The sequence below is a fragment of the Sphaeramia orbicularis genome, chromosome 6, assembly GCF_902148855.1.
Source record: "Sphaeramia orbicularis chromosome 6, fSphaOr1.1, whole genome shotgun sequence".
NCBI classification, from domain to species: domain Eukaryota; kingdom Metazoa; phylum Chordata; class Actinopteri; order Kurtiformes; family Apogonidae; genus Sphaeramia; species Sphaeramia orbicularis.
In genome coordinates this window covers 53,612,458-53,629,225 of record NC_043962.1, presented here as the reverse complement: position 1 = coordinate 53,629,225, position 16,768 = coordinate 53,612,458, and the positions used below count along the sequence as shown (strand labels likewise).

Below are 16,768 nucleotides of genomic sequence, written 5' to 3'. Positions count from 1 at the left end.
GTTCCATTACTATGCTGTAAATAGATCAAATAAATGAGGATGGAACAGGTCAAAATGTGAAATCTGCTTTATTGATAAATGCATAAAAACATCATTTGTAAAAACTGTACAACTATAAACAAGCTACAAACTGAAGAAAATAGCTGCCGTTGACTCTGTTCAAAGAGAACATTTACACAAGGCTGTCAGACACTAACGGTCAAACAGTGGTAACATGTAAACCACACTGACATGTCTGCGCAACAGATGTTTTCCAGAGGCAATTCAGGATGAAAAGTTCATCTGAGATCCATGTTTTAACTGATGCAGATTTGAACTGTACCAGACAGCTGTGGGTTGATTTGATGAAGAATCTGCCAGGGTTTCCATCAGAACACAATATACTAAAACCTTGATTTGAGCATATTGTAAACATATGTGCTTTGTAAACTGAGGGGGAAAAAGATTAATTTACCAAGAACTGGTTTCTGGGATGCACCTGTGATGTGGAATCAAAATTCTGTGACAGATTTCAGCTGCAAAAGTGCATTTGGAAAGAGAAGGTCAAATATTTTGATAACTGTAATGATTAGGAGTCACATGACCTGCAGACAAGACAACCACACAGTAGTGCTGCTGGTCAAACTTCTCTCATTCGTTTAAAGTTACTTCTTCTACACACTCAAATTTCAGCCTCGTGCACAACCAAGTGGGTAAACTGTCTCACACACAATGACAGACCGACTTACAAGCAAGGCAGCTCAAGGAACGGTGGACAGTGAGAGCAACAGTGGAGAAAACATGGAAAAACTTCACACAGTTTGAGAGCAGGCCAGAAGAAAAGACTCAAGTGATAGAAGAAACTTACTCCATAAAGACCAAAAGCATCTACTGATTTAAAAGAGTGATATATATATATATTTTTTTAAATGTAATTCTTCCTTTTCCCACATTTCCCTGTGGTCTCCATAAACTGTAAATGCTCTGCTTGGGTCTGAATTCTTCATTCATTCAACTCCACAGGTCCATCTTCAACCCTATTTCTGAGTAATGACACCAGAAAGGTGGTTTGGAGCGCTGGCCCTTTAAATGCACATGCGCCACTTCAGGCCCCGCCCCCTCCAGGTTGTTGGCTGGGATTTCTGTCCCTTTCAGCCACTTGTGTCCGTTAATTCAACCAACAACTGAACATTTCAGGTAAGGTGACACGAGAAGTCATTCCATAACCATGATGACGAACATAAATATCACGGTGATTTACAGATATGTTCATTATTATTATATATTACCCCTCTATCCCGTACTAAATTCCAAAATGATTGTTTCCTGGTGTGCCCACACATACCACACCATGTTTTTTTAAAAACTCTTCTTCACTTGTAGTAACATCCATCAACATCTGTTTTTTTTTTAATTCACGTGACTAGTTGCGGAAAAAAGTCTTTGTTTTGCAGTTTTGCGTGATATACCATTTGTGCTATGCCTGAAAAACCACCTGCCAGCGCGAAAACTTTTAATCGGCAAATGAGAGTTTTGGCGAAATTGTCGTTTTTCCATTAGGTAAATTTTTATGCGCAAGTTATATTTGCGCAATTTGAGGGTCAATAGAAAAAGGGCTTTTGTCACCGTTCTACCTTTTCATGTAAAAAACTATTAATTAAAAAATCTATTCAGAATGCAAAGCACTGACAGATGCAGCAGTAACAGATGAAGTCTGCTTTTGTACCTGACAGTGACAGATGCAGGAAACAGTTGGTGTTTCTCCAGTTTGTCTAGTTCCATTTGGTTCTTAACAGGCTGATGAATGTAAAGTACCGTACTTTCCGGTCTATAAGCCGCTACTTTTTTCCACACACTGTGAATCCCCTGCTCTAAAACGATACGGCTAATTTATGTTTTCTGGGCTAACGATCGATCTGGCTGACGAGGAAAGAACATAGAGCAGCTGCACGTAAGCTTGGCATCAATTAATCGATGGTGAGACGTTGGAGACGGAAAGTGCAGCTTATAGTCTGGAAAGTACGGTAACTGCTGGGTGGGATCTAAAGGCCCTGAGTTTAACTGACGGAAACACTGGGCAGTTCAGCCTCAACCCCAAACTGGTCACACACCTTCCTCAGCTGCTCCTCCAGGAGGATGTTCTTCTTCACCTCCAGGTTGTAGTTGTACTTCAAGTCTTCGATCTCCTCAAAAAATGTCGGATCGAAACTCTCTAGCTCCTTCCTTAGCTTTTGGATTTGGCTTTGCAGCTGCGCCTTCTCCACTTCAGCCGCTTGAAGGAGGTTTTTGAGCTTCCCGTAATCTGAGGAGAATAATACATTTTATTTGTCATGCACTTTACATTTTTATCTAAAAACCTCAAACTGCTACATGCAGGGTACAATAAATACAACATGGAGGACGACTCTAACCGGTGGTTTTTAGAACAGATGACAAAGTTTTCATGAGTGTTTCCAAGTCTCACCTTGTCTGGTCGACGTCTCGCCGCATCGCTGGCTGTACTCGTTCAGTTTTCGCTTCAGATTGGCGTTCTCTTTCTCCAGCTCGGCTTTGACCAACCTTAGCATGAAAACAAACAACATGGAGGTTTCTGTGTTCAGGAGAGGATTTATGAAAGAAATACTGAGTGTTTACATGACCATAAAAATCCCATAACTGGGAGTATTCAGATAATTTAATAATAAGATCTGATGCATTTACATGCACTTGAGAAATGCGATAATCATAAACCGGATTGGACTTCTTTTGGAGTGCATATGTACATAGTGCTGGTAGATTTCACTTCCTGTTACACTGGTCTACAAGTAAAATGCTTCCAGAATAAAAGTAGTTAAACTTTACTAAATTTGAGTCACTAAAAAAGAAAAATTAAGTTCAAAGTGTTAGGTGTAGTTTCTAAGATACACTGTCTGCACGTGACAATACATTCACTTTGTGTATATATTTGTGTGTATATTTATGGGGGGGGGGGGCAGGAAGTAGAGCAGGTCATCCAATAACCAAAGGGTTGGCGGTTTGAATCCCGCTCCACTTCCGTCAGGCTGCCCCAGAGCAGCTGTGGCTACATACAGGGTGGGGAAGCAAAATTTACAATGAACATTTAGTTGTTTTTTCTCAGCAGGCACTACGTCAATTGTTTTGAAACCAAACATATACTGATGTCATAATCATACCTAACACTATTATCCATACCTTTTCAGAAACTTTTGCCCATATGAGTAATCAGGAAAGCAAACGTCAAAGAGTGTGTGATTTGCTGAATGCACTCGTCACACCAAAGGAGATTTCAAAAATAGCTGGAGTGTCCATAAAGACTGTTTATAATGGAAAGAAGAGAATGACTATGAGCAAAACTATTACGAGAAAGTCTGGAAGATACTATTAAAGAAGAATGGGAGAAGTTGTCACCCCAATATTTGAGGAACACTTGCGCAAGTTTCAGGAAGCGTGTGAAGGCAGTTATTGAGAAAGAAGGAGGACACATAGAATAAAAACATTTTCTATTATGTCAATTTTCTTGTGGCAAATAAATTCTCATGACTTTCAATAAACTAATTGGTCATACACTGTCTTTCAATCCCTGCCTCAAAATATTGTAAATTTTGCTTCCCCACCCTGTATGTAGTTTACCACCACCAGAGAGGTAATCTGATCACTCCAGAAATCGGATAATGATTGGACTGATGACAGGTTGTCCAACATATTCCATGTCAGTCTTTATGAGGTGCATCCTCTGTTTTTCATTGATTTCCATTTACGTACCTCACTGTCTGAAACTCCTTTGCGAGATCTGTGTCGGTCTTCACACCAGCAGGAAAACTTCTTAATATGTCAACCTACGAAAAGAAAAAAACCCAGAACAGCGATGAAACACTTAAACATAACAGTAAAAGCAGAGTTAGAGATGGGTTCATATGAAACTGAAGAAGAAACCTTGTGTAAACGAACAAACATAAAACACACAGCAGACAGGTGTATGTGCGCTGTGTTCTATTGTTGACACATTTCAGAATATTTTACAAACTGGATTTGTTTATGATAAATACAGTCACAGAAAAAATTATCAGACCATCAAAAGTCATCAAAAACAATGGTTATGCAATCCAGTACTAACTCCTGTGTGTATCATGTGACTAAAACAGACAGAAAAGAAAACATGGAATGCCTAAAAGCACTGTTTTTGTCAGTACAATGCCACAGATGATGTAAGAACTGAAGTGATTTTGGTTATTATCAAGAAAACATGGAAAATGGATAGATATCAGCTCTGAAATTAAACTACTATGAGCTATTTTTGTTATCATATTTGTCCAAACAAATGTACATTTAGTTGTACTAGGCATTAAAATGAACAAGAAATTGAAGAAAACAAGGGGTGGTCTAAGAATTTTTTCTGCGACTGTACATGAGCTCAATACTGTTTTATTAATCTTACTGTTGTTTGTTTTGTTCACATTAATTTTACGTCAAAACTAACTGGTCTACAAGAAAAATGCCTTCAGAGTAAAAGTAGTGAAACTTCATCAAGTTCGAGTCATTAATAAAGAAAAACTAAACCCAAATGCTGGTTGGTTGTGGTTTCAGATACAGTCTTGGGTCAAATGTCAAATTGTGAGAATTAATGAGAGAATGGGTTTTACTCAAAAAGAGTGTTTGTGTCAGAGCTTCCAGATCTACTTAATACCAATCTGTGCATCACAATACATTCACTTGTCAGATTCTTTGTAATGGAAGGTTTATATATCTATTGTATGAATGTATATTAATGGTATATAAAACAACATATATGTGTAAAAACACTCATACACAATGAAAACATCAGCTAAACAGTACATTTGTCTATATGTCATTTGTTTTCAAACTCATCTTACCTGTATATATCCTATTTGTTGTACATATCTGTCATCTGTAGTATAGTTAGCTTTTGTATATTCTTTCCATATATTTTGTTCATTTCAGGAGTTCTAGCATTACTTTAATGTAATAATGTGTAATAATATTTTATTCTGAAGCCCTTGCACAGTTCTCCTCTTAACACTGTGATATTTGTATTTTATTTTCTTATACAGTCCCTTTGCACTAAGTGTTTTGCTGCTAAATCAAACTGAACTGCTAATCTGATTTTCATTGTGACAGTGACAATAAAGATCTATTGTATTGTATTGTATTCTATTCAATTCTATTCTAAAGGTATGTAAAATTAAGACCATTTAATCTCTGAGGTAGATAACTGCCAGTTTAGCTTCGTCTGAACTAATGCTAACACTAATGTCAGAGCAGTAAAAGTGGTTCTCAAACATGTGTTCTGATTAAAAGTTTGGTTTATCATCCGTGTAAAGGAGGAATTAGAGGAATCTCTAAACTGAATCCTGTTATTCATGGTGAAGAAATATGGTCCATGTTACAGCAACACAAGTTCACACACTGAATTCTAGATCTCTGCATCTGCTTCTGCCTTCACATGTCATGGGAATAATGGTAAATACTAGTTACAAACTCAAAAATAGGACCAATGGCCCTGTAGCTTACCGGCCAAAGCAAAAACTTTGGGAAATGTATCCGATGCCATTTATTCTCACCCAGTTCTGTGTATTTATTCTATTACAGAAATATCCCATGTTTTAGTCATATTCCAATCAGATCTGTAAAAAATTCAAATTCCAACTTGATATCATTGATACTGATTTATCGCATCAATCCACTTCCTATCTCTTATAATGGGGAAATTTTTCAAAGTCGCACCAAATCCAGAATCAGATCCGGATCGAAATAATTTTAATATCTTGTGTTGACGTCATCATAAAGAAGCTGTATACCAAGTTTGAAGTCAATCAGAACTGGAGTTTCAGAGAAGACGACGATTGAAATTTTTTCCCCATAAGAGTCCATGTAAAATTTTCCGTAAGTGACCGGACCCAGAAGACGATCCTGATCAGCATGTGGACATTATGTTTTGGTCATCTCCCCATCAGGGCTGGACTGTAGAAATTTCAACTTGATATAATTTATATTTACTGAGTTATTGCATCGATCCACTTCCCATCTCTTATAATGGGGACATTTTTCAAAGTGGCACCAAATCCAGAATCAGATCCGGATCCAAATAATTTCACTAAATTTTGTTGACATCATCATAAAGAAGCTGTATACCAAATTTGAAGTCAATCAGAACTGTAGTTTTGGAGAGGATGATTGAAATTTTTGTAACAGATGACGACAGATGATGATGACAGACGACGACAGACGGACACCGCATGACAACAATAGCTTACGGCTTGTCGGCCGGTAAGCTAAAAATCACACATGAACATCCCCTCACATCGAATTTTCCACTGGAGAATTGGGAAAAAAATATTGATCCATGAGCTGTCGAGATGAAAATAACCTTTGAACTTTTCAACATAGTGGAGAGCAACAAGGGATTCATAGCGAATAATAAACAATGCTTTTATTAAGGTTCTGCTGCAATTAGTTAATGATTTTGCTTATTTATAGTATACGCAACCCCCCCCCCCCCCCCCAAAAAAAAAAAGAATTACAAAAAAAGTACTGTAGCAGATGAACTGCCACATCCAAAACTGTTTTACCCAAGTAGCAGGTCACCATATGAAAGCACTTGAACACAACGCAAATGTAATTTTGAATTGACAAGTGGAAAGAATTATGTTCCCGATAGCACATGAAGGCAGCATAAACCTGGACCTCCTGTTGGTATGAAGCCTGTCCTGTACCTGGTCTTCAAGGCGTCGGACGTCGGCCTCTCGTTTGTCGTCGCGTTCATTCGCCTCCTTCAGCTGTTGTTTGAGCTCTGACACCCTGGACGTCTTCTGGGACAGCTGCTCTTCCAGCTCCTTCATCTTATTCTCAAACATCCTGCAGACGTTGGAGACAAAACCACAGATTCACAGCTCGTACCGTTGAGGTTTCTACAAGTGGAGGAGGCGGGTTCCAGAGCTGAGGAACAACTAAGAAAGATTTAACTCACTGTCAAGACATGTAACATAGGACTGGATGAGATAAAGGAAGATGGCAGCAGCTGTACTCTTTAAATAAAAAAACTAAAATAACCGTTGTGTACATTCTTACATCATATACTGTGCTATGACGTACCATCATTAAACATTTGGTAATTTTGTCATTTCCATGTTTTAGGGGAAAAGTTTCATCTTGACGAAAGGGCTGAAAACCTTTTACAATGAGCCAAACTTAAGTCACAGTTCCGAAAAACCCTCAATACCTTGTTTGAATTTAATCTAACTTAACTTTTGAACTAGTTTTAAAATTTTGAGCAACATAATTTAAGGTTAGACCATGATTTAATGAGTTTAACCCTTTAACGCCTGAATATACAAGGAATATGTATACATACAAGTAATGAGTTCAGGCGTTTTATATATATATATATATATATATATATATATATATATATAATATACAAGTAAATTATTTGTAGTTGCTTTCAAGCAGATGCTAAATTAAGTGGAGATCGTTCATTTGACTATAGTGCACAAGTGTCAAACATGTGGCCCGGGGGCCAAATCTGGCCCGCCAAAGGGTCCAATCCGGCCAGCGGTATGAATTTGTGAAATGCAAAAATTACACTGAAGATATTAACAATCAGTGGTGTCAAAATCATTTTAATTCAGGTTCCACATACAGACACATACAGTCCAATTAGATTTCAAGTGGGTCAGAACCAGTGAAATATTATCATAATAACCTATAAATAATAACAACCCCATATTTTCTCTTTGTTTTTTTTGGTGTAAAAAAAGTAAAATTACATGAGAATGTTTACATTACCAAACTATACTTTTACAAAAAATGTGAATAACCGGAACAAATATGAACAAACGGAAATGTCTTAAGAAAAGTAAATGCAATGTTACCAATATTCTGCCTGTTACTAAATGTTTTGCACGATTGTAACGCACACGTGTAAATGATATACGGAGGCATAATATTGTTAAAATCGCACTTGTTTTTCTTAAGACATTTCAAGCTGTTTGTGTTATTCAGATTTTTAAGGAAACTTTGTAGACATACACCTGATCATAATATAATTTTACTTTTTTCACTAATATTATTTTACTGGTCTGGCCCACTGGAGATCAAATTGGGCTGAATGTGGCCCCTAAACTGAAATGAGTTTGACACCCCTGCTATAGCGCATAAAATAGATAGAAATTTGGGCATGATGCAAAATTGCAATAACAGGAATAATGGTCAAAAGTAATAAAAAAGTAACTGAACAGATTTTTCCATTTTAGGAGATGGTTTTATTAATGCCACAAAATTATTTAGATTAGATAGAATTTTATTAATCCTTTGGGCAGAGCTGTCAGGAAACTGAGGTTCCAACAGCAGCACAAAGCTGAATATACACACAAGAAATACCACTTGTAATAAAATAAAAAATATTGAATATGCCCAAACCGGCACTGTGGGAATAAATACACTATCTTGGCTAATTCCAATGCAAATTTGTGACAGCCAACGATAAGGGGTTAAAGTAAGTCCTTGTTGGTGAAGTCTGGCTTAACAACAAACTGGGACTAGGTTTGACTTAACAGCCTGATCTGAGCAGTACTTCTGAGAACATCATATTAAAGTAGAACTGCAACTGATTGACTCAAAGTGATCCAAAAAAATCATTCAACCACAATTCTCCTGAATCAAAGCTTTGTTTCCTTCATTTCTCTGCTGTTAAACATTGGTTCCACTGTTGTGTTTCACACGGACGCTTATTGTGATGCATAAAGAAGCTTTAATTCAGGAAAACTGCAATAGAACATTTCCCTTCAATCAATTCGTGTCAATTAATCAAATCGTGAGTTTTTGCATTCGCTTCAAGCACCTAATCGAGTAATCGGCTGCAGCTCTATATTAAAGCTCTGGATGTTTTAAAATGCATTTATGAGGAACTATTGAGCGGAAGTATTTTTTTTCATAAAGTATCTTGCAACTCGAATTGTGAAAGGTGCTGTAGAAATCCAGTTTTTATTACTAATAAGTAGCCTCGTGGATGTTGAGCTCAGTGGAGGTTTGTGCTGTGTTTTGCTCACCTCGTCACCACAGTTCCCTTCAACATCCGGCCGTCTGTTCCCTCTGTGACAGGTCGTGTCAGAGCAGCTCGAAGCCGTTCTTTGGTTTCCTCCAGCTCGGCCTCCAGCTTCTCATTTGTCACCTCCAGACTCATCTTGGTTGCTCTCAGCCTCTCTGCAGCCTCCACCTCCTGTGGCAGGAAGTGAAACAACAATGTAAAGATCTTTTCATTCGAAAGCTTTTGGAGACATCTTCTTTTAAGACCTGTGAACACAAACTCACTCGTTAACAAGTGGAAAAGTAAGCAGAGCCCACTCACATAACACTTACCTCTCCTGCTCATGGAGACCCTGCGTACTCAGGGATTCATTTTGAGTTTTTCAATCATTTCAAAAAATATTTCCAAAATTTGTAAAAAATCCCAAAACCCAAAATTCAGCCATCAAACTGCACTGCTCCTCTCTTAGAGGTAAAGAACATGTGTCAAATTCAAAAAGAATCGGGTGAACAGTGTCTGAGAAATGGGATGGATAAATTTATAAATTTTGTAAGTTGAAATTCTCAAAAATTAAAAAAAATAAATAAATAAATAAACAAACCCAAAAACCATCTGGGCAGGTGGGAATATAAAAAGTCCAGGTTATCAAAACTGCTGGTGCCTTTTTACTGCTGTTGCATTGAAAACCTGCTCTGCAGAGTAGGAAAGTCTGCAGAGAAGATCATCAGTGCACCCCCCCCACCCCCGTGAGGACATCTACACCACTCCCTGTCTTGTCTCTCTAGTGTCATTTTACTTATTGTGTTTTGAGGTTTTTAAATCTATTTTGTCATTTATTATTAATATAGGCATGGTGAACATTAAACCCTTTTGAGCACATTAAATCGTCTGCTTTTACCCTCTTGATCTCCTTTCGCAGCCGTTCATTTTCCATCGCTATTTTCTCCAGTCCTTTGGTTTTAGACTCCAGTTTGGAGCTCAGCCGGGCTTCACTTTCGCTCTTCAACTTCTCATAGTCAGCCTTTTAAAACAAATAAAGTATTTACTGTCAGATGGTCGTAATCTTCAGCCAACAGGCTTTAATCTACACAATGTTTCAACAGACCTTCAGTTTTTCACACTCTTTCTCCAAGGTGGTGATTTTGTCCTGATTTCCAGCTGCACTGGTTTTTTTCAGTGTCTCGTTTTCCCTCTGGACCCGTTCCACCACCTTCTTCATCAGCCCGATGGTCTTCTCCAGCTCAGGTACTGTTTTCCCGCTGTATCCAGCCTGATGGACAACATACAACACGTCACCATCCATCCAACCATTTTCATCCTCCATGTCCGTGTGGAGTTCAACATCCTACAACTCATGACTTTACTCATTTTTTGGGACAATTTTCATGTGCATAGACATAAGAGGCGACTCACTCCTCGTATATGTGCCAGCTTTTTATCCAGTTCGGCCTTTTCCCTTTTCAGTGCGCTGCACATCTCCTTCAGATCTGCAACCTGATCCTAAGAGAAAATTAAAAAAACAAAAAAAGAGACAGACAGCAAACATCTCTCAGTTGTTTAGGACTAATGAATGGTCACTGAAAAAAAAAGCAACAGAAAACCTGATGAATGACCATCAAAAAAATCGGATTATTTGTTGGTGGGATTTGTAGATGTTCTGTTTATGTAAAATCACCGACACAACATGATTCCAATATGAAACAACCTACAGCCAATGTCTTCAACTCAGAACAAAGACGAGCACACAGTTATGAAGGACACCAAGGCTTAGACTGATGGGAGACTCCCCATGATGCACTGAGCTCCTCTGCTCCTCCTCCTGTCTGACCTCCTCTCTTCTCCTCCTCCTCCTGTCTCACCTCCTCTCTACTCCTCCTCCTGTCTGACTCTCCTCCTTTCCTAGAGTCTCTATCATTCACACATTAACTGCTAACTGTGCCAAGACTCTGAAAAAGAAGATGACACCGTTAGGGAATGACTGATATCTTCTCCTGAGGAGACAAGATGTAAAAATTCAGATACCAATAATGATAAAAATGTCAATATCAGCTCTGGTGACCTTCTCTCCCTGGATAACTGTGACTCTATTTTAGTGAACATCTCAGCCCTAACATGTATACATACTAATATTTCATGTCACAACACATGATTTCAGACTGTCTTACTACTTTATGGAAAGAAACATCTGTACATCTTTGGTTTTCTAATTCCTCATGGTTTTCATTTGCAGAACCATCTAAAACTTGCCTTATGTTCACTCTTAAATTTCATTATATTTCAGTTCCAGCTGATCTCATTTTAGTTCATTCATTTCACTTTATATTCTAAAGGCTTAATTATTTTCATGTGCACTTACTTTCACTTATATGTGGTCAATCATCACTGGGAAAATGTAAATAAACCAGGATTTTTCAGGTTTTCTGATGGCTTCGATGTGGTCTGGATTCTAAGAATTCCAGTTTGTGGAGGGCTCATAGCCATACATAGCCATAAGACACAAAATATGTAATTTTACATTTTTTTTTTTTTTTTTTACCTTTATCACTTTATATTTATACAAAAACATTGGAAAAGTTGGAGCAGATGATAAAGAGTATCCTAGATGCTGATTCCACTTTTTTGGCTAAAGTGGCTGTTGCACCTAAACCTTATAATTGAAGGGAGAATACTGCAAACATTGTAATTTAGCTGCAATGTTATCAATAACTAAACTAAGTTAAGTCCAGATGCTTTACATTTGTAAGATATAGGACCTTCCAGATTGGATCTAACACCTCCAGTGACCAGTGTAGGTGTCAAAATCTGTAGGTTAACTTTGTTTAATTAACTCTGCTGTTAAATCAGACTTTTCAAGAACTCCATCATCATCCTTGTCTCCAAGAAGTCTAGACTCGTGGATCTAAATGACTTCCGCCCTGTGGCTCTCACTCTCATGATAATGAAGTCAAGGATCTCATCTGCGCATCATTACACGGCTCATTTGACCCCCTGCAGTTCACCTATCGCCCAAATAGAAGTACTGACGATGCCATCAACCATGTCCTGCACTCCACCCTCACCCACTTGGACAGTGGAAATGGGAACTACGCTCGGATACTGTTCATTGACTACAGTTCCACATTCAACACCTTGGTTGGCTCAGAGGCCTGGGGGTTAACTCCACACTCTACTCCTGGGTCATGAGCTTTATGACAGAAAGACCTCAAGTGGCGAGGATTTGGAACTACACCTCAGGCCCCTGCATCCTCAGCATTGGCTCGCCACAGGGGTGCATCCTGAGTAACAGGCCTGATCTCCAGAGACACCGGGGAGACCGCCTATCTGGAGGAAGTGGAGGAACTGTCGACATGGTGTAAAGACAACAACCTGGAGTGGAATGTTCCAAAAACTAAGGAGACGGTTGTTGATTTCAGGAGGGAGAGGCGGAGGAGCCATTACATTCCTCTCAGGATTTACAGAGCCCCTGTGGAGAGTGTCTGCAGCTACAGATACACTATATTGCCAAAAGTATTCACTCACCCACCCAAATAATCAGAATCAGGTGTTCCAATCACTTCCATGGCCACAGGTGTATAAAATCAAGCTCCTAGGCATGCAGACTGCTTTTACAAACATTTGTGAAAGAATGGGTCGCTCTCAGGAGCTCAGTGAATTCCAGCGTGGAACTGTGATAGGATGCCACCTGTGCAACAAATCCAGTTGTGAAATTTCCTGGCTCCTAAATATTCCACAGTCAACTGTCAGCTTTATTATTAGAAAGCGGAAGTGTTTGGGAATGACAGCAACTCAGCCACGAAGTGGTAGGCCACGTAAACTGATGGAGCGGGGTCAGCGGATGCTGAGGCGCATAGTGCGAAGAGGTCGCCAACTTTCTGCAGAGTCAATCACTACAGACCTCCAAACTTCATGTGGCCTTCAGATTAGCTTAAGAACAGTGCGCAGAGAGCTTCATGGAATGGGTTCCCATGGCCGAGCAGCTGCATCCAAGCCATACATCACCAAGTGCAATGCAAAGCGCCGGATGCAGTGGTGTAAAGCACACCACCACTGGACTGTAGAGCAGTGGAGGCGCCTTCTCTGGAGTGACGAATCATGCTTCTCCATCTGGCAATCTGATGGACGGGTCTGGGTTTGGTGGTTTCCAGGAGAACGATACTTGTCGGACCGCATTGTGCCAAGTGTAAAGTTTGGTGGAGGGGGGATTATGGTGTGGGGTTGTTTTTCAGGAGCTGGGCTTGGCCCCTTAGTTCCAGTGAAAGGAACTGGGAATGCTTCAGCATACCAAGACATTCTGGACAATTCCATGCTCCCAACTTTGTGGGAACAGTTTGGAGCTGGCCCCTTCCTCTTCCAACATGACTGTGCACCAGTGCACAAAGCAAGGTCCATAAAGACATGGATGACAGAGTCTGGTGTGGATGAACTTGACTGGCCTGCACAGAGTCCTGACCTCAACCCGATAGAACACCTTTGGGATGAATTAGAGCGGAGACTGAGAGCCAGGCCTTCTGTCCAACATCAGTGTGTGACCTCACAAATGCGCTTCTGGAAGAATGGTCAAAAATTCCCATGAACACACTCCTAAACCTTGTGGACAGCCTTCCCAGAAGAGTTGAAGCTGTTATAGTTACAAAGGGTGGACCGACGTCATATTGAACCCCATAGACTAGGAATGGGAAGTCACTTAAATTCATATGCGAGTCAAGGCAGGTGAGCAAATTCTTTTGGCAATATAGTGTACCTCGGTGTCCATATCACAGAGGACCTGACATGGACATGTCCTATCTCCACCCTGGTAAAGAAGGTGAGACAGCATTTATACTTCCTCAGACGGCTGAGGAAGTTCAACATCTCCACTACGCCATTACAAACTTTCTACACCTCAACCTTGGAGCCGGTGCTCACCAGGACCATCAATGCCTGGTCCTGGTATGTCAGCTGCACTGCCATGGACAGAAAAGCTCTGCAGAGTAATCAGGTGTGCAGAGTGCACATGCAGGACAGCATTGCCCAGCCTGCAGGACAACTATACCAGGTGGTACACGAACAGGGCCAGGAAAATTATTAAAGACATTCACCACCCTGGCAATGGACTGTTTAGGTGGCTGCAGAGTGGCAAGCGCCTCTGCTTCTGTATATGGCCAGAACAGAAAGGTTGAGGAGGAGTTTCTTCCCTCAGGCCATAAGGACTCTGAACTCTGCACCCCCCACATAACATCCCACCCCACACACATACACACACATACACACACACACACACACACACTAAGACACACGTTCTGATGCAGTAAAAGTTTTAGCTTTGACTGGGCAATGTACAGTATATTGTTTTCTTGTATATAGTATACTGGATTGTATAATGTATTTTTTTTACTATTGTTGTTTTTACTATTATTTATATTTGAGATGCCAATTTAAATGTTTTATTTTCAACGCCTGTTTTTTTGCGCAACTGGGGCCTGTTGCAGCTCCTATTTCACTGTCATTGTTTTCGTCAATGTCATGTGACAAATAAAGATTCTCTTCTCCTCTTCTATTCTCTTCTATTCTATTCACAGTATTCAAACAGCTGACTACTGTGTACAGTATAAATATACTTTAATATAAAGCAGAAATCTGACTTTCTGATCACTTACAGTGATCACAATTTGTTGTTGGTAACTTGAACAAAAGGCCCAGTCTGCTCAGATGATGTGTACCTCTGTGGTCAGCTCTTCAAACTGCTGTCAGATGCCTGTAGCATCTTAAAATATCACTGTGGATAGTGAAGCAAAAACATACCAAGTAGAGCTGAAACAGTTGAGTTCACACTTTTAGGGGTCAAAGGTCAGGCTACATGGATGCCTCCTGAAAGTAGGTGTACATTTATTCTAGACCGAATTTTCTAGACTGTCATCAATCTTACAGTCACAAATGCCAAAGAGGTCTGAGTACAATCATCATTAGTACCACACATGGGTTTAAATTGTGAAGCTTGGGGTTGACTCGCTGAACACTGGATCGAATCCTACGTGCAGAACTTTTACAAATATCACTACTAATATTATTTTAAATGTACATTGGCTCCAAATATCTACTATGAGTCTCCTTGTTAACTGAACCCTTATGCTGTTTCTTTGTGTCTTTCATACCCTGAGTCGTGGCAGGTCTTTACTGGTTTGCTCCAGCTGAAAGCGGAGCTCCAAGTTCTCCGAGGCCAGTTTGAGGTTTTCTTTCTGGAGGTCGTGGTCTCTCTGTGATGGAGTTCCAGTCCCTCGTCCGGACGTCTGCAGAGAGGCAACGCACAAGATCACGAAATCGTTTATTTACAGACAAAATAAAGAAAAAACACAAACAACTAAAGCACAACTATTTCTGCATACAGAGGACAAGTTGAGGGAAGGACACACCACCTCACTAATACGCCACTGTCTACTCACTGATAAAGCATCTGTTACTATGACTATGCTGCCATCACAGCACCATCTGACTGTACCTTCACACATCTATGAGATCTGCTTTGATGTTTCCTTGCGGCACCGTCTCTACTTTTATTGATCATTCGCTCAGTGCATTTTCCTGGATCCACATCTGACACTGCTGAACTCAACCGCTGTGGATCATCCTCTCCCGCTGCATCTTTTGTACTTTCATCCTCTTCTTTGTCCTTTGCCTCTACCTGTCCCTCAGCTTCCTCCGCTTTGATTCTCACATCATCATCACCACGATCGCCTGTCTCTCGAACATTTGTGTTGCTAATAGCTTCTTTATGCTCAGTTTCAGCAGAAGAAGCCGTAACAGATCTAGGTCTTTTTGATGGATCACTGGGCCAACGTTTTCTTGTGGTCTGTGCTCCTGAAGGTGAGTCTCTTTCTTCCTGCTCATGTGCTTCTGTCTGCATCTGGTCACGAACACGATCATCTGGTGGACGAGCGTCTGTGCTCCCCGACACATAAGGGCTAGATCTGTCCAGTTTTTGCTGTCGCCAGCCGGTTTTAGGGCTAATGGAGCTGTTGCGGGACTCAGCAGGTCGTGCATTCCCCTTCTGTGGCCCATCAGCAACATCAAAAGTGACAGAACTAAAGTCTTTCAGAGAGCGGGTAGGGGAACGTTTTGGCTTCACAGCCAATGAATCAGATCCAATCCAGTCCAGAAGCAGATACAGAAAGAAACACAGTCAGGAATTATTAATAGATGTGAGGAAAACATAGGAGGATGGGGCCACAGCATTTGTCTTCTAATGTCTACAGCCTGCTCTGTCTTCAATGCGCCACATGTGACATCAGCACAGCTGAATGTTTTACAGATGTATTCATCTGTGAGTGCTTTGTTTTCCATCTTCTAATGGTTTGCATCTGCAGCCTGGATTAACATGTATAGCACTATAAAGTTCACCTTATGTTTACCCTTAAATTTAATTTATCTGTGGTGGCTGCTTCTGGTGAATTTATGGCTCTTGTTATGCATCATTCAGCCAAGAAAAAAGACCCAAGGGCATATAAGTGATCGGTGAAAAAAGGCTAAAATAGCTATAAGAACTTACGATGTTATGCACACATCAACCTAACTTCTAGCGGTAACAGACATTCTCTATCCAATCAACGTGTTTCGAAATATTTGTAACCTTATCATTTACATTCATTCAACATAATATCACAACTGTTAGAATGTTTAAATGAACTTAATCACAATGTTAGTAATTTATTATACAACATCAATACTTTTACTTTGAATAGCATATTCCTTCTTTAAGGCCTGCTTCTACTG

At 40.0% G+C, this 16,768-nt stretch overlaps 1 protein-coding gene across 12 annotated transcripts in view; it reads right to left on the bottom strand.

The window, feature by feature from the left end:
* Positions 1-1,447: 1,447 nt before the first annotated feature.
* Positions 1,448-16,768, bottom strand: part of cep290 (centrosomal protein 290) — a 75,850-nt gene continuing 60,529 nt past the window's right edge. For 5 of the 12 annotated variants that reach the window (XM_030137221.1, XM_030137215.1, XM_030137217.1 and 2 more), the window contains 11 exons: positions 15,498-16,118; positions 15,154-15,288; positions 10,436-10,522; positions 10,128-10,292; positions 9,921-10,043; positions 9,045-9,214; positions 6,711-6,852; positions 3,742-3,815; positions 2,444-2,538; positions 2,007-2,281; positions 1,448-1,793 (listed from right to left, as the gene is read on the bottom strand). In XM_030137221.1, coding sequence (XP_029993081.1) covers positions 2,037-2,281; positions 2,444-2,538; positions 3,742-3,815; positions 6,711-6,852; positions 9,045-9,214; positions 9,921-10,043; positions 10,128-10,292; positions 10,436-10,522; positions 15,154-15,288; positions 15,498-16,118 — 1,857 coding nt within the window. In that variant the 3' untranslated portion in view covers positions 1,448-1,793; positions 2,007-2,036. Of the gene's footprint in view, positions 1,794-2,006; positions 2,292-2,371; positions 2,539-3,741; positions 3,816-6,710; positions 6,857-9,044; positions 9,215-9,920; positions 10,044-10,127; positions 10,293-10,435; positions 10,523-15,153; positions 15,291-15,497; positions 16,119-16,768 lie in introns of those variants that run through there. The other 7 variants (XM_030137227.1, XM_030137225.1, XM_030137224.1 and 4 more) reach the window with 4 other exon arrangements.